General features: G+C 44.3%; 1 protein-coding gene and 1 pseudogene across 1 annotated transcript in view; one reads left to right on the forward strand and one right to left on the reverse strand.

Moving 5' to 3' along the window:
- Positions 1 to 377, reverse strand: part of LOC119337611 (CBL-interacting protein kinase 24) — a 6,851-nt gene extending 6,474 nt beyond the window's left edge. Inside the window, exon 1 of the mRNA XM_037609777.1 lies at positions 21 to 377. Within this exon, the coding sequence (XP_037465674.1) occupies positions 21 to 191 (171 nt within the window). The 5' untranslated portion in view covers positions 192 to 377. The remainder of the gene's footprint in view (positions 1 to 20) is intronic.
- Positions 378 to 5,732: 5,355 nt separating this feature from the next.
- LOC119339063 lies at positions 5,733 to 12,738 on the forward strand (annotated as a pseudogene).
- Positions 12,739 to 24,699: the final 11,961 nt, after the last annotated feature.

Consider the following 24,699-nt stretch of genomic DNA (forward strand, 5'->3'; position numbering starts at 1 on the left):
AAGGAGTTTGATTTGGATACCTGTTGCAGCATCCGGTGGTTGAGGATGGTGGCCTTGTCGAGCACCTTCATGGCGACGGGGGCGCCCGTGTCGGCGTCGACCGCGAACTTCACCTTGGCGAACGACCCCTGCCCGATGGTCCGCCCCACCTCGTACCGCCCAACAAGCTTCTTCCTCGCCGCGCCCGCCATTTCCTTATGGCCCCTCAAAGCTCCCGGCCTCGCGCCACGCTGCCGGACTCGGCCCCCCTCCGCCGTCTGTCGGGTTTGGAGAGCGTGCGCGCTCCGCGACGCTGAGCTGGCCGTGCGTCAGAGGGAGTGAGTGCGATTCGGGTCCGGTGGTGCGCGCGCGCCGCAACCGCGATGCGATGGTTTTTATGGGAGGACGCGAGCGCGGGGATGGATAAAACGACGGAGGGCCGCCGTCCGTGGTTCAGCAAACTCCTATTACTAACACTAACCACGGTGGGAGTAACTTCGATAGTAACATCAAATCCAACTCAGCAAATTTGCTTATGTGGCAATGAGTTAATAAAAAGAGATGTAGTATTAGTAACTTAGCTAGTTACTGTAACATCACATTTCGCAATGCAATATGAGTCTATAACCTAATAAATGAAGTTTTGTATGTTACTACACTTATGTTACTACCCACTATTGAGGTAGTAACATAGCCTAGGGATATGTGTATGTTACTAGTGTATGTTATTCTCCATTGTGGTTAGTCTAAGGCCAACTTCACCGCGCGACCCTATTCTGTCCGGCTTCGTCCGTTTGGGGTAAAAGGGACAAACCGGACGGTCCAGCGCGCGACGGCCCGGACCCATCATGTCCGTTTTGTGTCCGGGCCGACCCATTTCGAGCGCAAACATGCGCCGATTTTGGGTCGCAGCGGACAACAAACGAACGCGCGCCCGTTCGCTTCGGGGCCGCATGGCAGGCGGCCACCTAACTCCCACCCGCCCACATCAATGCGCACGCGCGGACGGCCCGCATGTCATCCGCCCAGGGAAACGTCGCGGTCGTAGTTAAATGCGGAAGTCGTGGACCGGTCGTCGTCCACACTCCCCGCTCCACCCCGCGGCCTCCTCGAAACCCGACACCTCCAAACCCTAGGCCTCGAACCGCCGACGGCCGCCTCGCAGTCATGGGCCTGTGGAACTACGGCCGCAAGGGGAAGCACGACGGCGAGGCCAGCTCCTCCTCGGGCCGCCGTCGCGGCTCCGTGAAGAAGGAGGAGCCCGCGTCACCGCCGCGCTCCTCCCGTCGAGCCCCCGCGCTGGCCCCCTTCACCATCGCCCCTAGGCCCGCCGGCGAGCGCGATCGCCTTGGAGATGTATGGATCTTTAAAATTTCTTCCACAACAGTTGGTCATAAATATTCATACAACAATTGGGATTTCTACGCACCATATTCATCAAGAAAATGACAAACATGATTAAGCCTGCAATTACCTTTAGGTGTGATCGGTCTGAAAGATGGGCCCTTAAGGATCCATGGATCGAGCCATATTCTCACAGATTCTCCATTACCCACACGCCAACTCACCCCCTTCTTCAACAATTCTATGTCATATTGAATACCTTTCCACACAATAGAAGAAATCCCAATAAAAACTGTATCCAGGAGATTACCATCAGGGTAGTATTTTGAACGTAGCAACCGTGCACACAAGCTCAGTGGAGCATCAATAAGTCTCTATGATGGCTTAGCCAACAAAGCTTGGTTAAACACATGCATATCATCAAAACCCATACCACCTTTAAATTTTGGGAGTACAATTTTGTTCCAACTTAACCAAGCCATCTTTCGTTTACCTTTATCCACTCCCCACCAATACTGTCACATCATGCACGTAAGACCATCACACGCTCATGACATATGTGGAAATTGCTTGAGCAACTGTTTTGATCAATATTTCCTTATTACCAACAGACACGTACTGCTCGCTCCAATCCACAAGCCTTCTATTAAGACTGGCCTGCACAGTCTCAAACATACCCTTTTTTCCATTCTAACATCTGGAACCAGTAATCCCAAGTACTTTGGATCAAACACTTGCCGAGATATTCTAACAATCCTTTTACATCATCCACCACCGCACCAGAACCGTTGTCAGAAAAAAAAGATGGAACACATTGAGGAGTTAATAAGTTGCCCCATAGATGTCGAGTAAGTGATCAATGAACCTTTAACCAGGTCTGCCTATTGTTACCAAGCTTCAAAGAATAAAAGAGAATCGTGCGTGATAGTCAGTGCACACCGATAGATTGTCACCCCTCAATCCATCCTCTTCCACAGATTTATGCACCAATACAGAAAGTGTGTCACCATACAAGCAAGTAGTGGATGCTTTAGGCTACTCATATCGGAAATTCACAGGGGCATGCACTACAAGAAATATGTCAACTTGTGACCACCACTATTGGTCACTGAAAGGTCATAGTTTTTTATTTGCGACCTTTTTGTGACCAAAAACAGAAGGTCAAAAGCTGGTGGTCGTAAACTGACTATAGCGACCTTCTTTGCGATGTGTAAAAGGTCGTTGGTTCCACGACCAAATTTTTGGTCACAAGCAACATCCCCAGACCACGTAGGCATCCAGCATGGCAAGCTGACGTGGATAGGAATCAGCCCGGTTCGATTCGGTTTTCTACATGGGCCTAGCCCAACAATTCAGCCCATTTATTATTTTTTTCTTTCAAGTTTGGTCAGCTACATGGGCCAAGCCCAACAGACTTTTACTTTTTCTTCTACAGTCCACATTTTTTTGGGCCTCAACTTTTTTCCAGCTCATTAGTCAGTTTTCTTTTGTTTCTTTTCCATTTTAAAGTAGGTCCCACTAGTCATATGGGAACCAATTACCACAGGCCAGTTCTATATTTTTGCAATTAGAAAATTTGATTCAAAAAGAGCCAATAAGGCATAATATTTCATACAACAACCAAGCAGTACATTACAATCATGTACACCCAAAACTGAGATAGTACATTACAACGGCCAAACAAAGTACCAAAACTAAGATAGTACATTACAACAGCCAAGCAAAGTACCTAGTACAAATTTGGTATTTAGCTATAAAATACAACTAAATATACACATAACTAGCTCCAGTGAGCGAAATGGCATTCTGGGTGTGGTTTTTTTTTCAGGATTCTTCTTGCTGTAGCTCCTGTACACCTAATTTTTGAAGAATAAAGGCCAGCATCTACAAATAATAAATTATGAAAAGTTAGAAACATAATCAAGTGAATCCGCCTAAGCAAACACAGAAGTACAATGCTTGATATACATGTATGCAGCAAGAAAAACAGGCAATGTGATGGCAGTATGAGCGCACAATAGTTCTGGGAGTAAAAAGAACATAAATAATACAACAATCTCCGGAAACAAAAACAGGAGATAAAGCTTAGTTAACCAGAAAGTACATTATAGTGATGAAGATAACATCAACAAGATGGTCAAGAGAAACAAAAACATCTGACACTACATTTTGTGTATGGACAAGTCTACACAAAACCCAGTTAATACCATTGAATGCATTGCAAACTTATACCACCCAGACAAGAATTCATATGCAATAGATCCATTACAGATGAGAGACACGACTCAAAAACTTGCCTTCAACACTTCCTTTTACAGAATGTCAAGAGAGCAAACAGAAAAATAACTAAATGTAACTATTTCCTCTTGTGCTCAATATAACTAGACAAAGCTTGCCCACCACAACTGCCCGCACAGCTATCACAAACAATTTCAGCATTCAGTCACTACTAGCATACGAAGCTCATCGAGCTAACTAAGCATCAAAACATGGGAGAGCACCCATACAAGCCGGAGACAACTATGTACACAAGCTTTTCCCGCAGGAGAATAACAAAACCCTAAGGTACATGAGGTACTAATGCTAGTGTATATAGAACCAATCAAGCTGCTGGTGCAGGAGCAGAGCATGAGTCCAACAAAGCCTGCTATAGGAGCAGAAAAGAGGGAGCTAGGGGTAGGAGATGGAGCCAGCTCACCGAAGAACTTGGGAGTCCAGCTTGGGTCCTTGCTAATCTGCTGCTGCTCCAGTAGCTCTCATGTGCGGGTATAAGATCAGATCCAACCGACTAGAAGCGGCCGTTTGTCGAGCGATCTTTCATTTCCTGGTCTGCAACAAGAGGTAAATGCTAGAGATTAGCAACTGCTGCCAAACCCAATGTGACAAAGAGGTAAGCACTATAAACTGGATTTATAAAAACAGAATAAGCAAAAGGCAGAGCCTGTGCAAGTTTATCAGTACTGTAGTTCAGTGGAGTAGCTGCAAAGAATTAACACTAAGCATAAGATACACTAAGAATTTTCAGTGGAGAAGCTGCACATAATTAAGAAAGCATCAGCAAGTTAACAAGCTACTGAAAAACTACTACAACCAAAACAGTACTACAAAATACAGAATTTGCAAAAATCTGTAAACTGAATTTTTTGCCAAGGAAACAAAATTTTGTAGCTTCAGGCTGGAGCACTACAGTTGTTGGTTAGACTTCATATAGCTTCAGGCTGGTTGGAGTACTACAGCAGCAACCATTTCATGGTTAGACTACTCCATTTGCAGTAGCCAAATATTCAGATATGACTAAGTGACTGATCAGGCCTATAACATAAGCAAGTGGCAGCGTAAGCAGAAATTGGCCTTTGAATTATCAACATCAACCGCAAGACTACGACAAGAAGGCTTATTATAGAATCAGTTAATCACATAATCAATGACAACAACTGATGACTGCACAATCAAGTTTCACTTCCATGGAATCGTGATGAGGTCATACCTCGCAGGAGATGTATCGGGAGGGGGCTTGGAGCTCCTTCTCTATCTGCGCGGTCTGCTCCGCTAGATTGACGCGTTGCTCATCTTCAATCCCCCCACACATAGTCTGGTTTTGTTTCTGCAGGCGGAAAATGTGGCAAGAACAAAATTAATCGAGAGAACGAAGAGAAACATCAGTGCTGGCTGATTTTACTGGCCGCATTTGCCTCCGAATCACGGACAAGAACCACTTCGCTCCGCTCCTAATTGAATGACGAACTATGTGACCCAAAGTAGTACAGGGGTACGGCCATGTAGTACTATGCAAGAACAAAAAGTACACCGCAGAACAGGAAATGGCACCATTTCTCCAGCAAGAATGTAAATCAGGCCAAGATGAGCCGCGACGAGAAGGGAGACGGGAGGAGGAGGAGGTCGGACTGACCTTGTGGTGCGCGAAGATGCGGTTGACGAGGTGGGAGCTCCAGGCGGCGCTGCCGCGGAAGCGGTCGACAACCTCCCACACGGACTCGAACGGCGTCCTCGAGCCGCTGCACTCGTCCCAGATCGACGATTGCAGGGTGCGGCGCGCTGCTCCTGTATCCTATAGGAGGAGCCTTCCAGGTCGCGGATCTGGCAGCCCTCGTCACCGGCACGTGCTGGATCCATTGGCGAGGCTGCGACCATCGATCCAGAGGGAGGAAGGAGTGCACCATGGATCCAGATCGGAGTGGGCAAGGCTGCGGCCATCACGGTCTGGAAGCGCTACCTCACACTGCCCGACTTGGGGCCGGGGTGAGGGGAGGGCGCGGTGGTGTGCGGCAGCGGCATGGGTCATCAACGGTGTGGGTGGAGCGGCAACTACGGGAGTGGATCCCATCTCACTGAACCGAGAGAGAGCAGCGACTGGGACGGAGGGGTGGTGGAAGTGGGGATGGCCGGGGATGGGGCCAGAGGAGGGATCAGGAAGTGGTGCAGGAGACGGGGAGGAGGTGGCGGCGGTGAGGTTGGTGACGAGGAGTGGTGTAGGGGACAGGGAGGAGTGGCGGCGGCGGCGAGGAGATGGGGACGAGGGAGGAGGGGTGCGATGGGGGATCTGAGCTAGGGTTTAGGCTGCGGGTGGGGATCTTTTTCTTTTATTTTTTCTTTAGATAGATGGATGGATGGATGTGGGGTGGAGAGATGGATGGGTGGATGGATGGGCGCCATGTCATCGATCCATGGGAAGAGTTCTCATTGGTTCGAAAAATCAGTGTTTTAAATAGTCTTCAAGTATTAAAAATAGAGGGATTTTGTGAAGCAACTATCAAAAATATTTTGCAAAAGGGCACAACACAAATTTTCACTAGACTTAGACCACATTTTATGGATAAGGACCAATTTGTATGCATTTCTGATCTTTCTAGCTATTTTAAATCATTTTCCGAGTGGCAAAAATGGTTTTTTTCTGAAGAACCTACCAAATATTTGTTGCAAAATTGGATTACATCAATTTTATAAAATACTAGTCCATATTTAATATACAATTGACCAAATGGCTGGGTGTCGAAAGTTTTGATCCACCTCTGGTGAAAAAGACAAATTGCCGTCGATTCAGCTGGAAACCGGTCAAATTTGAACTGCAGCTGCCTCATAGTTTGCTCTTTATTTTTTCCAAAAATCATTTCTAGGTAAATAAGTATCTATTTAATCATAGAAACACCAAAAAAATTCCAAGATTCAACCACTAGCTAGGAACGGTTAAGCCCGCCGTTTTGACCGCATTTTGAAACGGGCATAAAAAATTCATAAAAAATCAAAAAAATTAGAAAACCTTCGCATTGTGTCATTATATGTGACCAAGTTTCCAGGAAAAATAATAAACTTGTAATACGGTAATTATTTTAAAAAAGTGTTCTCAGAAATGAGCTATCATGCGTGAAGATTCATGGCTTTCAAGCCAAATGATCAATCTTATGGCCACATTCATGGCATAGTTTGTTCAAATGATCTCATATTGTGCACAAGGGTACATATTGGAATTCCAAACGATGTTGCCTAAGGAAGTTTTCATTTTCGTTGCACGGAAATTCCATTTTTCATTTTCCGAGTGCTCAAAAGGAGGTTTTTTGTGAAGGAACTACCAAATAATTATTGCAAAAATGGACCAAATCAATTTTATAAAATACTAGGCCATATATAATGCACAATTGACAATATGGTTGGGTGAAAAAAGTTTTGATCCACCTCTGGTGAAAAAGACAAATTGCCGTCGATTTAGTTGGAAGCGGGTCAAATTTGAACTGCAGCTGCCTCATAGTTTGCTCTTTATTTTTTCCAAAAATCATTTCTAGGTAAATAAGTATCTATTTAATCAGAAATACATGGTTTGATGGCGAGACATCGAGGTTTGGATGGTGGCCGAGGGCCCCAACTCTAGAGCGCGTAAGCTCGCATGCCCGCCGCGTGGTCACTGCGTGACCGTGGCGTTGCCATGTGTTCTGGGTGGTCTAGGCATGTCTAGTGGGTTGGGCACTCCCCAGGTAGGTGCTAGGAAGAAAATCACAACATAAGATTCTCACGAGGAGACCGATCGATGCTCAAACATGAATAAGCAGCCAAGTGTTTGATTTGCGGTACCGGAAATGCACATGGCTAATGGGCGTGAGTTTTGGCTGAGGATGATCAGTTACTAAGAATACCGTATTCACAAATTTGTAGGGAAATCAAGAATATATAAATAACACTTCCTTCACAAAGTGCTGCTCTGAACAGAATAGGAAAATGAATATTGTTGAGTTATTTTTGAACTAGGCAAGGAAGGTTTTTGACATATTTGATGAAGATATGATCCAAACAATTTATGAGAATTTTTTGGGAATTTTTGGAATAACAGAAATATAGGTTGCTTCACAACCTAGGGCAAAAATTGACACATGGACATGACACATAGGCAAAACTGATAAGGTGGCGCCTGTCATAGCAATAAGTACTAATGCATCCACGTTCACAACCTCATGACCATTTATATTGGTCATAATCAGGTAGAAATAAGGTCATGGACCACTCTTGTCTGCTTTTATGACCATTTGGTCTAAGGCAATTCAGGGTTTGAGCCCTTCTAAGCGAAATGGCCGTGGATTTACGACCAATTCAGCTAGGGTCACTAAGAGAAGGTCACTAGTTGACATATTTCTTGTAGTGACGCACCTGCCAAGCCTTGCCTGGCCGCTCGATTTCTCGTGATTCGTGAAGTAGTTGAATCCTGCACATGGTGCAATAAGTTTTTAGTTTCCGTCATTGAAACTTACAACTTTTTATCTAAAATTTGCAATTTTCTCGCTCGCTCTTACCAAATTTGATAGATAAATTTTGAAGATTTTTTTTCGTTTGTAGGCACAATTATTTTTTATCGGTCGGTTGTACTAAGTTTCGAGAGTTGAAACTTACCATTTATTTTCAAAATTTGCCAAAACGTATTCAAAATGGATATTGTTTGAAAGCCCTCTTCATGAGAAACACGAATATGAAAACATAACTTATTTGGACTGTTCGTTCAAAAGATATAAAGGTTTGAAAATCGAAAGACAAAAATAAAAGCACGCGCGGGGGACTCGGTGCCCCCATACTTGCGTGCCCCAAATCCGCTCCCCTACTCATATTGGTGGTTGGTGTCACTCATGGTGTTGGTATTGTTGTGTGGTGTCATGGTAAGGGTGAGGTGTCATTGCAACCTCAAATAGACAATGCAATGCTCTCATGACTTTGTGGGTTATTTGTCGTTTGTGCTGGGTCTTAAGTTTTTTTCAGTTTGGGTCTTAGCTTGTTAGACCTTTGATCATAGACAAAGTGGATGGGTAGTGTTGTCAGGTCTTGAGTTGTTGCTGTGACTATATGTCTTTTTTATGGCGATTTTTAGACCGTTTTATGCACAAATACTATTTCATTATGCACAAATAATACAAATTAAATCTCGATACTATTTCATTTCACAAGTTCATGCATTATTTATAGAGTGCTTTAATTTGTATCACCTCTGTCTCAAAATATAAGACGATTGAAATAATATTTTGCATATTGAGGAAATCGTTAACTGGCAGCTGCTCGGTTGGCTCGCAAGTAGGGGATTAATAGGCTAATCGGCAAGGTAATCGGTCATTCAATCAATTAGTCGACCGATTTACCAGTTTCTCCGCTACCCGGTGACCCTACAAGTGAGGATTAATCAGCAAGTTAACTAGTTAATCGGACAAATTCTTGAACATGATTATTTTGAGACGGAGGTAGTAGTTTTTATAAATCTATCTTTGTAGTAATAATATATGGACTTTTCTTCGCATAAAGAAAATGTTCATAGTAAAACCCAGCAATAACTTCCATCGCCCGCGCTCGTCATATCATAGTTTTTTTTGAACATGAAAACCTTTCTGTGTTTATTGCTCATCCGACAAGGTCACATCGTTTAATACAAATTGTAACAGAAAAGATGGTGGGTCTCCATCCCAGAAAAACTCCGAGCTATTATCATATGCATGTTTTGCTAGCTGATGAGCAACTTCATTGGCTTCCCTAGGGCAATGAGTAAATGATATTCCATCAATGGACTAGGCTTTCGAAAAACAAACTGCCAACTATGCAGAGTAGGGGCTGAAAATCTCTAAATCTCCATTACATGTGTTGATCAGTTCCAAGCAATCCGACTCAACTGTAACATGTGTGCAACCTAGAGTTTCAATGAGCTCAATCCCTCTCCTCAAGGCAAGCGCCTCCGCCGATGGAGCATCCAAAACAGAGCTTAAGAAAGTCGTTGTACCAGCTACAGTCTTCTTGGGGGCGGCATTCTTAGAGGTGCACTCGGCTTCGCGGGACCAGCGGACAGCTTTTTTGGTGGAGCGGTGCTTCATCCATACATTGATGGCGACGGATCTGAACGGTGTGGCACAGTGCAGATTCGGAGTTCGATGTGGGAGGATGGACTTGCGCAGGAGGACGACGCTGTCTAGCGTCGTGGTGGCGTCGATGGCTGAGAGACCTGGCACGATAGATGCAACAGTACAACTCTGAAAATGAATTTGTGGCAGGTGGCTGCGGAGGCCCGATACCCAGCAGGCGTCCTGGTTGAGGAGTGTGCCGGACTGGTAGGTGCCCCATACCAGGCAGACATCCTGGTTGTGACCTCAGGTCTTAGATGTTTAGGTTTGGCTGCGATGTTTGTTTGGTATTAGGCCCAGACTATCAGCGCCCCTTCATCAATTGGATAGGTGTTGCGACAGTTGTTGCTTAGACGGTGGCTTCAGTCTTACTGTTGTATGACTCTGTAAGGTCTTGTGAAAATAATTAATAAAGTGGCCGCATGCATCGCCCAGATGCAAAGGCCGGGAGTCATTTCCTTTTCTAAAAAAAACCAGCTACAGCCTCCCCCTTACTATTATGTAGTACAACCCCAACTGCACCAGCGCCATTATCATGGAAGGTTGCATCAGTGTTTAGTTTATAATAATAGCCACTTCTCGGTTTAGTCCATGTAATTTCATGAGGTTTACTAGCCGGGGTAGCCGCTCCAAAATTTGCCGTTAGAGCATGAATAGCAAATGCAGTCCGTGGTGGATCAGCTACAGGTTCACCCTTTACAATCTGCCGACGCTGCCACCAGACATACCAACAAGCAACTGCCACAGACTCCCGGAGGCAAAGCGTTCCCAAGACCGGTGACTTCTTGTTCGATTTGCAGAGTATGTATTCAAGCACCACATACCCCGATCTATCAGAAATCAAAGCATCCAGAAACAAGAATAGAAGCTCCTCATCCCGCACCACAGCCATTTGGCGTTCCTGGCCGTCGGATCTGGTTGCTTGATCGGATCTGGGCCGTCGGATCAAGCTCTCAGATGACCTGCACCGTCGGATCTGAGATGGACACTGCTGGAATGAATAGTAATGGCACTAAAATGTAAATACCATGCCCCTACCGGGGCATTTCGGTCATTTCGCGTTGTGGGGTATAAATTACAGTGGCTCCTCTGGAGATGACCTAGCCGCCTCCTTCCTCGCTCGCTCCCGCACTTGCGCCCGCTCCTCCCGCACGCCCGCCACGCCCTCACCTCTCTCCCCCTCCAAACCCTACCCCGCGCCCGCCTCCCTGCCCTGCCGCCGCCGCCGCCGCTCGCCCGGGCGCCCATCCCCGGCCTCAGGCCGCCCATCTAGAGAGATGGGGGCCGCGCGCGACGAGGCCGGCCTAGCCGCCGCCCCCTTCTCCCACGATCGCGCCGCCCTCTCCTCCTTCCTCACGTCGCCGCCCTCTCCTCCTTCCTCCCGCCTCCCTGCCGTGCCGCCCCGCCGCCTCCTCCCTCGCTCGCTTCCTCCTCCCCTCCCGCCGTTCCCCTCCCCTAACCCTGGAAACCGATGAGTTTGGGAAGAAGGAGGGGGCAGACAAGGGGGAGGTGCTGGAGAGGAAGGTGGAGGAGTTCTTTAGGGCCCTGAAGAAAGGGCCCGAGGAGGGGAAGGCCGACGACGCTTCGACAGCGGCAAAGAAGAAGGCGGTGTTGGGAGGGGCACCGAGGCAGGTGAAGTGGGTGCGGAGAGGGAGGAAGAAGACTGGCCGCGGCCGCACCTCGCGAGCACGAGGACGGAGCTGCCGCCAAGGTGGGACGGGCCGACAGGGACCGTCGTGCTCATCGACAAGCCCAAAGGTGACACGCTCTCTTCCACATTGATGAATGCTCTCAGCCTCAGATGGCGATGCTAATTAGCAGCCCATAGATGCATACCACCAATCCACCTTTTTATCTAGATGCAATGTGTGTAAATACTTACTTGCGGCCTTTTTTCAGAATGGGTGGGTTAGATGGATGTGGTACATTTGAATTCAGATGTATATGTACCTTTGCAGGTTCAGGAACTTTTCCATAATATGGTCCTGATCTAGACTTCATGCTTTATGTAGTTTCGGTTTGGCATTTTGAATTACTGATTTTTTTATGTGATTACATACATTACAATGTCCTGTTACTGTAGCAGGACCTTTTATTTGACCAGTTTTCTTCAAGTCGTGTAATTAGTAAAAGAAATGCCATTGACAATGATGCTGAACTTGTCTTTCTACTAGCTCAAAATGGACTCTTTTTTTAACGGAATTCAGGGTGGACCTCATTTACTGTTTGTGGAAAACTACGACGGTTGGTGAAAGTGCAAAAGGTGACCTCACAGTTTTCATGGTGTGTGGTTTTTGCTCAACCCACATGTTTATGGTAGCTATGATGCAGGTTGGCCATGCTGGTACTCTGGATCCTATGGCCACTGGATTGTTGATTGTTTGTGTGGGCAAAGCAACCAAAGTTGTTGATAGGTACGTACTTTCTTATCTTCTCTTTTCGAGGAAACCATGAGGGTTGCTGGAACAATCTTCCTTTCAATTATCACATTTCAATTTCAAGTTATTCTTTATTGTTATGACTTGGAGTAATATCATCGGCATTCCGAAGAACTGGACTGATGACATCGTACTCGTCTCCCCTGCACTAGCATTTTGTTAACTTAAAGCTTATTTCCTGACCCAATGTTTTCGTGATTTGAAGATATCAAGGCATGGTTAAAGGCTATAGTGGTGTTTTCCGGCTTGGGGAAGCAACATCAACCTGGGATGCAGATTCACCAGTATATATCTTAATATCTTTACAATGATCTGTTGAGCATTCTTCTATCATAGGAACTATCAAATGGGCCTACTTTTGACTTATATGATCTGAATCATATGAGGAAATTTGTTTTGCAGGTACTATGCTTGTCATGGATTGCTGCCTCATGTGTATGCTTAGTACATCTTCGGTGTTCAGGTAGCCAATTTATCCACCTTATTTATTTTACTTATTGGGTTTTATGCGTGTATGGCTCCCTAAAAAGCAGTTCTCTTTGGTGCAGCATGTTCTTCCATTTGCTTGGTTGATTAGAGAACCCTGCTACCTCGACGCCTAGGTTGTGGGCAGAAGGTACATTCGATCGTTGGTACATTTGTTGTCTGAAGGTACAAAGTTTTGAAATCTAAGAGTAAACCACCCGCTATCGAAATACGGGCAGGGTTTAGTTTTGTTATGTTCTGATGAAAAATGGGCATAAAGTTCAGAGAACATATGCAATGGTAAAGCCTTTTCTTCTTGGACAAAAAAATACATCAGTAAACTATATATGCTAATATTATGCACCAGATACTCCCAATCACCAATCTTGGTTATGTGAGCACTCCTTGACCTATTATTTAAATGAAATCATCCTCATCTCATTAAGCCATCATACCAGGAGGCAAAAATGTGTTTAATTGGTTGGGTTAGGGACCTCTGGAGTAAGATCCTAGGCAGTACTTTTGTTTTCTTATTTCTTGCAAAATTACGAAAAGAAAGTTGGTAACAGCAGCAAAAGATCCATGCTTTGTATTTTACACTGGTTACATTGGTAGTTTTTTTATATTTGCTGTTTATATCCAATATTAAGTAGTTATAAACCCCATGGCACAGGTGATGAGACGAGCACCTGCACCCCGTGGGCTGCTCCAAGGACCACCCAAGGATCTACGTCGAATGGTTCGCCATCGCCGACCCAGGTGCGTGTTTCGCAAACTTCACATTTCCCACCACCAGTGCCCCCAAACTGAAGGACTGGGAGGGGATGGACAACGCTTCACTAATTCTCCGGTGGCCGTGTCCCAAACTGTCCCTACAAATGGAGACAGGCGTGTCACGGGCGCCAAGGCTACCAAATTCTTCGCCATTTCTTGTGGGTTGTTGTCAGTGATTGGTTGCTTAGATCCATCTTACGCGTGGTTGTGTGCAGCCTGCAGGTCCTTTGTTCTCTTTGAGAGGCGTCACATACTCAGGATATAGAAGGGCTCTTGCACCGGAGGTATCATGGTCTGTAAGGCAAGCATCATGGTATGTACTATACTTCTCATGAAAGCTCATAATATTAGTCAGTTTTGTAGGACCTTGAAGTATGTCTAGAGGGGGGGTGATTAGACTACTTGACCAATTAAAAACTTAACCTTTTTCCAATTTTAGAGTTTGGCAGATTTTAGCTACCTTAGGACAAGTCAAGCAATCATCACACAATTCAAGCAAGCATGCAAAGAGTATATAGACAGCGGAAATTAAAGCATGCAACTTGCAAGAAAGTAAAGGGAAGGGTTTGGAGGATTCAAACGCAATTGGAGACACGGATGTTTTTGGCGTGGTTCCGATAGGTGGTGCTATCGTACATCCACATTGATGGAGACTTCAACCCACGAAGGGTAACGGTTGCGCGAGTCCACGGAGGGCTCCACCCACGAAGGGTCCACGAAGAAGCAACCTTGTCTATCCCACCATGGTCGTCGCCCACGAAGGACTTGCCTCACTAGCGGTAGATCTTCACGAAGTAGGCGATCTCCTCGCCCTTACAAACTCCTTGGTTCAACTCCACAGTCTTGTCGGAGGCTCCCAAGTGACACCTAGCCAATCTAGGAGACACCACTCTCCAAGAAGTAACAAATGGTGCGTTGATGATGAACTCTTGCTCTTGTGCTTCAAATGATAGTCTCCCCAACACTCAACTCTCTCTCATAGGATTTGGATCTGGTGGAAAGAGGATTTGAGTGGAAAGCAACTTGGGGAAGGCTAGAGATCAAGATTCATATGGTAGGAATGGAATATCTTGGCCTCAACACATGAGTAGGTAGTTCTCTCTCAGAAATGGTAAGTTGGAAGTGTAGGTTTAGTCTGATGGCTCTCTCCACGAATGAAGAGGAGGTGGAGGGGTATATATAGCCTCCACACAAAATCTAACCGTTACACACAATTTACCAAACTCGGTGGGACCGATTCAACAGACTCGGTCGGACCGATTTAGTAAACCTAGTGACCGTTAGTGATTTTCAGTGGGACCGACATGCAACTCGGTGAGACCGATTCGGTTATGGTTAGGGCATAACATAATCTCGGTAAGACCGATTACACAAACTCGGTGAAACCGATTTTGGTAATAAGCTTTCCAGAGAGTTGGTCAGGTAAACTCGGTGGGACCGATTTGCTCTTTTCGGTGAGAGCGAAATGTTACAAAAGGGAAACATAGAGTTTACATTGCAATCTCGGTGGGACCGATCGCTCACTTCGGTTAGACCGAAATGTTAAGAAGGGAAACAGAGAGATTACAATCCCATCTCTATGAGACCGAGATCCCTATCGGTAGGACCGATTTGCTTAGGGTTTGTGGCAGTGGCTATGACTTTTGGAACGGTGGTGCCGGATTGGAAGAATCGGTGTGACCGATTTTGGCTTTGGGTATAGGTCATTTGTGGATGTGGGAAAGTAGCTAAGGGTTTTGGAGCATATCACAAAGCACATGAAGCAAGAGGCTCATTAAGCAACACCTCATCCCTCCTTGATAGTATTGGCTTTTCCTATAGACTCAATGTGATCTTGGGTCACTAAAATATAAAATGAAGAGTTTTGGGCCTTTGAGCTTGAGCCAATCCTTTGTCCTTAGTATTTTGAGGGATCCACTTTCATCATCCATGCCATGCCATTCATTGAGCTTTCCTGAAATAATAGTCTTGGAATAGCATTAGCTCAATGAGCTATATGTTGTTATGAATTACCAAAACCACCTAGGGATAGTTGTACTTTCAATCTCCCCCTTTTTGGTAATTGATGACAACATATAGATCAAAGCTTCGACAAATGATAATAAGAATAAAAACATCGTCGCTTTGAGAAGTATGTGATAAGCAAGAGCTCCCCCTAAATTTGTGCATAGTTTAAAATTTGCTTTGGACTGCAAATGCACAAGGAATTAGGCTCATGGGTTACTCTTCCATGTCACATACATCTTGGTGGAGCGCTCAAAATGATAAGTATTGAATACATGCACTCATCACCAAGCAAAGTGAATGATCACATAAGATAGATAGGATAATATCATCAAACATGCATAAGTGTAGCTTATGATCAAACACATGATCATCAATGTCTCACAAGCATAGTATCTCAACCAATCAAAAAGCAAACAAGTTTAAACCAACAAAGCAAGAGAGAACAAAAGCAACACTCTCTCTCTCGAAGCCTATGATCTATACATTTTTCTCCCCCTTTGGCAACAAGTTACCAAAAAGTTCATAGAAAATGCATAGTGCTAGATTGACTCTCAGGCTTGATCTTCAGTTGGTGGTGTCCGGATAACTCCAAGGATGAAGGCTTCAGTTGATGTAGAGGGTGCTGGAGTTGATGCTGAAGCTGGTTGCACTGGAGTTGAAGGGGCAGTAGCTGGTGCTGAAGATGTTGCTCTAGTGTCTGGCACTGGCACAACAGCTGACCTCTGAGCTCTAGGCACTCTGGCAAAGACATTTGTGGTTGTCTTTCCCTGCCTCTCCTGCATGTCATCCTGCAGTTGCTCCACAACTGACTGAATCTCAGTTACTTTGACATCTAGATCATAGAATTTTTGTTCCATCATTCTTTCCAAGCTCTCCTGGTTTTGAGTTAAGGTGGCCAACCCCTTCTCAATCCTCAGTGATGATGCTATCAAGTAACCAAGCTGCTCCTGCTTGTTTTTCAAGAAATACTCAGATGCCTCCTCTTGATTTGGCATCTTGGCATCCTTCTCCTTCCTTGCCTTCTCCTTCTTCTCTTGAGCTTGAACTGATGATGGATCATACTCATTCATGACAACCTCATTGTCTTCAAAGTCTGGATAGAGTGGAAAATGTTCCCTATCCAATAGATATTTGCCAGTTCCCATCTTTGAGTTGATCAATTCCTGAATCTGAGGTGCATAACCACAGCTCCTCTTCTGATCTGCTACAGTCCTCTTAATAGTTTCAACTATAAGGCTCATGACTTTGAATTTCTGTGGCACATCAAATAAATGCAACATATTGATGGCATGCCCTCTGATCATGTTGTGGTCACCAGACTTAGGCAATAGAGTGTGCCTTAGGATCCAATTGACAGTAGGCAGCCCTGACAACAGAAAATGGACTGATCCAAAAGAGAAAGTCTAGAGGGGGTTCTTAGGCATTCTTGTCCATCCACTTGGCCAAAAGAAGAATGAACCAATCAATCAAAACAACAAGTGGATGTCCTTGAATGAGTAAAATATGCACCAACATGCTCACACAATAAAATGGCAAATGAAATATGTGGCAAAGCATGCACAACCAATTCTAGCATCTATCAAACAATTGGCGATGACTAGGTCATCTATATATGAGTATATTGACTTAGGAGTCAAATGAGAACATTTGATCATAGGTCATACTCATCGTTTAAGCTCAAGTGGGGTTACCACTTTTACATAATGCATTTATGTGTTCACACCATTAGAGTTGCTTTGACTCAATTTTTGAGTTAAGCTCCCCCTAGATGTGAGATCCCCCCTTTAGAGGGATGAACTAACCTTGGGTTTTGTCGATGATGAATTCATGTAGGTGTTGAAGATGTGGATGCTCAATGTTGAAGTAGATCATTTGGAGCAATCCTTTGGAGTGAGTTGCACTTTCAACTTGCCTACATGGGTTAGTCCCACAAGGAACAAACAAGAATATCCATAGACATAGAGTGATGCACACACAAGATGATGTCCATGAAACCATTAGGTTACCTTGTCCCTTGCCTTACCAACATGAGGGTTTGTGACTCCTTGAACTAGTGCAAGATGTGGAAGTTGATTGCACTTGTCCTTGCCATAAAGATATGAGTGAAGAATGTTGGCGGAGTCACCCTCAAGAACTCTCTAGTTCTTCTTCTTCGGGATCCACATCATCTTGATGGGAATCCTTGGAGTTGTAGTTGTACTTGATGAAGTAGAACTTGACGTAGTCTTGGGAATCCACTTGACCAAGACCTTAGGTGCTTCTTCAAATGCATCAATCTATTCTTGAAGCTTATCCTTGCCTTTGTTCTTGTGGCCTTGTGGAGGAAGATCATCTTGAGCTTGTGTTCCCTTGAAGGAAGTAGGATCATACTTCTCTTGTTGAGGAACAAACTTCGTCTTGGGGTATTGATCTTATTCCCACTCAACTCCATTGGCATTGAACTTTCGTTCAAAACCAACACCTTGATTCTTCCGGTGTCTTCCTTGCTTGCGTACAATTTCCTCGAATTGCTTACTCCCGGCGAGGCTCTTGTAAACACCTTTCTCTATAATTCCCTTCAATAAGCTATTTTCTTGCTCAAGTGTAACTTGGCTAAGAGAACCATTAGTGGAATCAAGAGAACTACTAGAAGCAACAATATTGGATTTAACATTATTATTGTTACTACTAGAGGAAGTATCTTTCTTGTACTTGTTACCAGACTTGACTTGAGGCATGTAAGTAGATAAGAGTAAACGCTTGGCAATGTAAGAATAACTTTTCTTACGGAGATCATCATTGATTGCCTTTAAGAACTCATGCTCTTGCTCAAGATTGAGCTTTTCAAAGCGTAACTTCTCATGAGCCCTTAAAAGTTCTCGATGATCTTCGAAGATAGTTTCATGAGCCAACTTTAGAGTGTTTAGTTCTTTAGTTAGAAGCTCAATTTTCTCCTTATCATTGTCATTCGTTTGATTAGCATGATTAATTGACGTTTCATCATAGTATTCATCACCAGAGTTGTGAACAAGTAAATCATCATCCACAAGCAAGTTATCTTCATCACTATTGAAATCAACATACTCAGGATGTGTTACCTTTGGACCTTTGGTCATGAAGCATCTTCCAATTCCTTCATTTGGTGAATCAAATATGTCATAGGAGTTGGTTGACACAAGTGCTAGACCAGCAACACCTTCATCTTGACTATGTTCGGAGTCGGAGTAATAGCTTCTCTCGAAGTGATTATCGGAGTCGGAGCCGGATACCCATTCACCAACATGAGCTTGATGTCTTCGTTTTGTGTAGCTCCTTGATGACTTGTCCTTCCTCTCCGAATCCTTGCTTCTCCGTGAGGGTCTTCGTTCATAACGATCATCTCTACTCCTCCTCTCTCTTGGTGGTGATTCTTCTCTTTTGCTTCTTCTTTTTGGAGAATCTTCTCTTCTTTTGTAGGGTGCCGTACACTCATTTGAGTAGTGTCCGGGCCTCCCACAATTGTAGCAATTGCGCTCTCGACTAGAAGATCTTTTGTCATGATAAGACCTTGACTTGGAGCTTCTTTCTTTGCTTCTACTCTTGTAGAATTTGTTGAAGTTCTTCACCATTAAGCTCAATTCTTCATTGAAGATTTGTTTCTCACTTGATGATGTGGGGGCTTCACTTGAGGCTTTGTAAGCACCACTTGACTTGTTGTGAAGTTCCTCCTTATCCTTGAGTTGCATCTCATGAGCAACAATTCTTCCAATGACTTCCGTTGGCTTGAGATTTTTGTAGTTTGGCATCATTTGGATCAATGTGCACACGGTATCATACTTTCCATCCAATGCTCTTAGGATCTTCTTGATGATGAATCTGTCGGTCATCTCTTCACTCCCTAAGCCGGCAATCTCATTTGTGATAAGTGCAAGCCTAGAGTACATTTCAGCGACACCTTCACCATCCTTCATTTTGAACTTGTCAAGCTGACTTTGGAGCACATCCAACTTGGTTTCCTTGACGGATTCGGTACCTTCGTGCATATCAATCAAAGTATCCCAAATTTCCTTTGCATTCTCAAGACGGCTGATTTTGTTGAATTCTTCAAGGCACAATCCATTGGAGATGATATCACAAGCTTGAGCGTTGTATTGCAGCATCTTCAATTCTTCCGCATTCGCTTCACGGTTCGGTTCTCTCCCATCAAAGAATTCACCTTGCAAGCCAATACAAATAATTGCCCAAACGGTGGGGTTATGTCCGAGAATATGCATTTTCATCTTATGCTTCCAACTAGCAAAATTAGTACCATCAAAGTAAGGACCTCTACGGTGATAATTTCCCTCGCTAGACGCCATACTCTCCTAGGTTGTGAAACCAAGGCTATGACCACCAAAAGCTATGGAAATCAAAGCAAATGGAGACCAACGCTCTGATACCACTTGTAGGACCTTGAAGTATGTCTAGAGGGGGGTGATTAGACTACTTGACCAATTAAAAACTTAACCTTTTCCCAATTTTAGTGTTTGGCAGATTTTAGCTATCTTAGGACAAGTCAAGCAATCATCACACAATTCAAGCAAGCATGCTAAGAGTATATAGGCAGCGGAAATTAAAGCATGCAACTTGCAAGAAAGTAAAGGGAAGGGTTTGGAGAATTCAAACACAATTGGAGACACGGATGTTTTTGGCGTGGTTCTGATAGGTGGTGCTATCGTACATCCACGTTGATGGAGACTTCAACCCACGAAGGGTAATGGTTACGCGAGTCCACGGAGGGCTCCACCCACGAAGGGTCCACGAAGAAGCAACCTTGTCTATCCCACCATGGTCGTCGCCCACGAAGGACTTGCCTCACTAGCGGCAGATCTTCACGAAGTAGGTGATCTCCTTGCCCTTACAAACTCCTTGGTTCAACTCCACAATCTTGTCGGAGGCTCCCAACTGACACCTAGCCAATCTAGGAGACACCACTCTCCAAGAAGTAACAAATGGTGCGTTGATGATGAACTCCTTGCTCTTGTGCTTCAAATGATAGTCTCCCCAACACTCAACTCTCTCTCATAGGATTTGGATCTGGTGGAAAGAGGATTTGAGTGGAAAACAACTTGGGGAAGGCTAGAGATCAAGATTCACATGGTAGGAATGGAATATCTTGGCCTCAACACATGAGTAGGTAGTTCTCTCTCAGAAATGGTAAGTTGGAAGTGTAGGTTTAGTCTGATGGCTCTCTCCACGAATGAAGAGGAGGTGGAGGGGTATATATAGCCTCCACACAAAATCTAACCGTTACACACAATTTACCAAACTCGGTGGGACCGATTCAACAGACTCGGTCGGACCGATTTAGTAAACCTAGTGACTGTTAGTGATTTTCGGTGGGACCAACATGCAAATCGGTGAGACCGATTCGGTTAGGGTTAGGGCATAACATAATCTCGGTAAGACCGATTACACAAACTCGGTGAAACCGATTTTGGTAATATGCTTTCCAGAGAGTTGGTCAGATAAACTCAGTGGGACCGATTTGCTCTTTTCGGTGAGACCGAAATGTTACAAAAGGGAAACAAAGAGTTTACATTGCAATCTCGGTGGGACCGATCGCTCACTTCGGTTAGACCGAAACGTTACGGAGGGAAACAGAGAGATTACAATCCCATCTCGGTGAGACCGAGATCCCTATCGGTAGGACCGATTTGCTTAGGGTTTGTGGCAGTGGCTATGACTTTTGGAATCGGTGGCGCCAGATTGGAAGAATCGGTGTGACCGATTTTGGCTTTGGGTTTAGGTCATTTGTGGATGTGGGAAAGTAGCTGAGGGTTTTGGAGCATATCACAAAGCACATGAAGCAAGAGGCTCATTAAGCAACACCTCATCCCTCCTTGATAGTATTGGCTTTTCCTATAGACTCAATGTGATCTTGGATCACTAAAATATAAAATGAAGAGTCTTGGGCCTTTGAGCTTGAGCCAATCCTTTGTCCTTAGTATTTTGAGGGATCCACTTTCATCATCCATGCCATGCCATTCATTGAGCTTTCCTGAAATAATAGTCTTGGAATAGCATTAGCTCAATGAGCTATATGTTGTTATGAATTACCAAAACCACCTAGGGATAGTTGCACTTTCAATCTCCCCCTTTTTGGTAAATTGATGACAACATATAGATCAAAGCTTCGACAAATGATAATAAGAATAAAAACATCGTCGCTTTGAGAAGTATGTGATAAGCAAGAGCTCCCCTAAATTTGTGCATAGTTTAAAATTTGCTTTGGACTGCAAATGCACAAAGAATTAGGCTCATGGGTTACTCTTCCATGTCACATACATCTTGGTGGAGCGCTCAAAATGATAAGTATTGAATACATGCACTCATCACCAAGCAAAGTGAATGATCACATAAGATAGATAGGATAATATCATCAAACATGCATAAGTGTAGCTTATGATCAAACACATGATCATCAATGTCTCACAAGCATAGTATCTTAACCAATCAAAAAGCAAACAAGTTTAAACCAACAAAGCAAGAGAGAACAAAAGCAACACTCTCTCTCTCGAAGCCTATGATCTATACATTTTCTCCCCCTTTGGCAACAAGTTACCAAAAAGTTCATAGAAAATGCATAGTGCTAGATCGACTCTCAGGCTTGATCTTCAATTGGTGGTGTCCGGATAACTCCAAGGATGAAGGCTTCAGTTGATGTAGAGGGTGCTGGAGTTGATGCTGAAGCTGGTTGCACTGGAGCTGAAGGGGCAGTAGCTGGTGCTGAAGATGTTGCTCTAGTGTCTGGCACTGGCACAGCAGCTGACCTCTGAGCTCTAGGCACTCTGGCAAAGACATTTGTGGTTGTCTTGCCCTTCCTCTCCTGCATGTCATCCTGCAGTTGCTCCACAACTGACTGAATCTTAGTTACTTTGACATCTAGATCATAGAATTTTTGTTCCATGATTCTTTCCAAGCTCTCCTGGTTTTGAGTTAAGGTGACCAACCCCTTCTCAATCCTCAATGATGATGCTATCAAGTAACCGAGCTGCTCATGCTTGTTTTTCAAGAAATACTCAGATGCCTCCTCTTGAGTTGGCATCTTGGCAGCCTTCTCCTTCCTTGCCTTCTCCTTCTTCTCTTGAGCTTGAACTGATGATGGATCATCCTCATTCATGACAACCTCATTGTCTTCAAAGTCTGGATAGAGTGGAAAATGTTCCCTATCCAATAGATATTTGCCAGTTCCCATCTTTGAGTTGATCAATTCCTGAATCTGAGGTGCATAACCACAGCTCCTCTTCTGATCTGTTGCAGTCCTCTTAATAGTTTCAACTATAAGGCTCATGACTTTGAATTTCTGTGGCACATCAAATATATGCAACATATTGATGGCATGCCCTCTGATCATGTTGTGGTCACCAGACTTAGGCAATAGAGTGTGCCTTAGGATCCAATTGACAGTAGGCAGCCCTGACAACAGAAAATGGACTGATCCAAAAGAGAAAGTCTAGAGGGGGTTCTTAGGCATTCTTGTCCATCCACTTGGCCAAAAGAAGAATGAACCAATCAATCAAAACAAGTGGATGTCCTTGAACGAGTAAAATATGCACCAACATGCTCACACAATAAAATGGCAAATGAAATATGTGGCAAAGCATGCACAACCAATTCTAGCATCTATCAAACAATTGGCGATGACTAGGTCATCTATATATGAGTATATTGACTTAGGAGTCAAATGAGAACATTTGATCCTAGGTCATACTCATCGTTTAAGCTCAAGTGGGGTTACCACTTTTACATAATGCATTTATGTGTTCACACCACTAGAGTTGCTTTGACTCAATTTTTGAGTTAAGCTCCCCCTAGATGTGAGATCCCCCGTTTAGAGGGATGAACTAACCTTGGGTTTTGTCGATGATGACTTCATGTAGGTGTTGAAGATGTGGGCAGGTGAAGAGCACCATGTTCTCATCACCATTAGAGTTGCTTTGATCTTCTGAGTCATTGCATCGATGTTCTCATCAAGTGTTGAGGGTTGTGAGTGTTGTGTGTTATGAGCATTGGGTGGGCAGTGTATGTGTTCGTGGTGCTTCGAGCTCTATGAGTAGCCCTCTTCTGGGTTGTTTGTATCGGTTTTGGCCCAGTTTTCCGTAAATTAACTGGGCACTTCTCTTCTTCTTAATTAATCGATGAGGCAATTCTTTTGCCTCCATTTCAAAAAAAAAGCATCATCTATAACGTTCTTAAGTCCCATTGCATCCCAAACACTACGTGCCCGTGGGCAGGTGAAGAGCAGGTGCAAACATCCTCGGCCCCTGACCGACAAATTGGACACTGTGCAGAAACAGGGATGTCTCTCGAGGCAAGAACAGCCATGCCTGGGATAGTGCCATGCAGGGCCTTCCAACGAAATATTTTTATTTCACTAGGAACTTTTAGTTTCCAAAGGATATCCCACACTGGGTTTGGTCTATAGGATCCTTGCCCATCCTCTCACCTTGTTCAAGCAGCAAATTGGTGATCCCATTCAGTGTAGTAGGCAGACCGTACTGAGAAGATGGAGGACTTCATTTTGTGCCAAGCCACAAAATCATCCTGCATATGTTTACTAAGCGGAATCATGCGGATATTGTGCACATCAACTGGCAGAAAGAGGTCTCTAATGAGATTTTCATCCCAACTCCCAGAATCTTGATCAATTAATTCATCTATTGTTCGAAGAATACACTGTCCCCTTCTGGTTTGAACTTTTCTAGTTGGAAAGTTTGGGATCCAATGGTCCTCCCAAATATTAATTTCTAAACCAGAACCTACTCGTCGAATATGCCCCCTTCTGAATGTTTGTATCCCTGCAACAATACTCTGCCATGTATAAGAGGAGCCCTTCTTTGGTCCACCCTTTAGAACATTTTCATCAGGGCCTGCGCACAGAGAGAATCGGGATTATTCAACAGTCTCCATGTCTGTTTAGACAACATGGTCATGTTGAAAGAATAGAGATCACGGAAGCCCGTGCCCCCCAAATTTTTTGGGATACACATTCTCCACCATGAAAACCAATGCATCTTCCTTTGGTCCTCAGAGTGTCCCCACCAGAATGCTTACATTGCATCATTCATCTCTTTACATAATTTCTCTGGAATCTTGAAAACTGCCATTGTGAAAACAGGGATTGATTGTATCATTGCTTTTAACAGAATTTCTTTTGCGCCCATTGATAGTAGCTTCTCTTTCCAACCCTTAAACCTTTCTATAATTCTTTCTAGTAGATAAACAAAACTTTCACTCCTATTCAGTCCAACCATGGATGGTAAACCAAGATATTTTTCCGAGATGGTTTCAGTTAATATATTTAGCTCATTGCAAAT

Source organism: Triticum dicoccoides, chromosome 7B, assembly GCF_002162155.2.
Source record: "Triticum dicoccoides isolate Atlit2015 ecotype Zavitan chromosome 7B, WEW_v2.0, whole genome shotgun sequence".
Classification (NCBI taxonomy): domain Eukaryota; kingdom Viridiplantae; phylum Streptophyta; class Magnoliopsida; order Poales; family Poaceae; genus Triticum; species Triticum dicoccoides.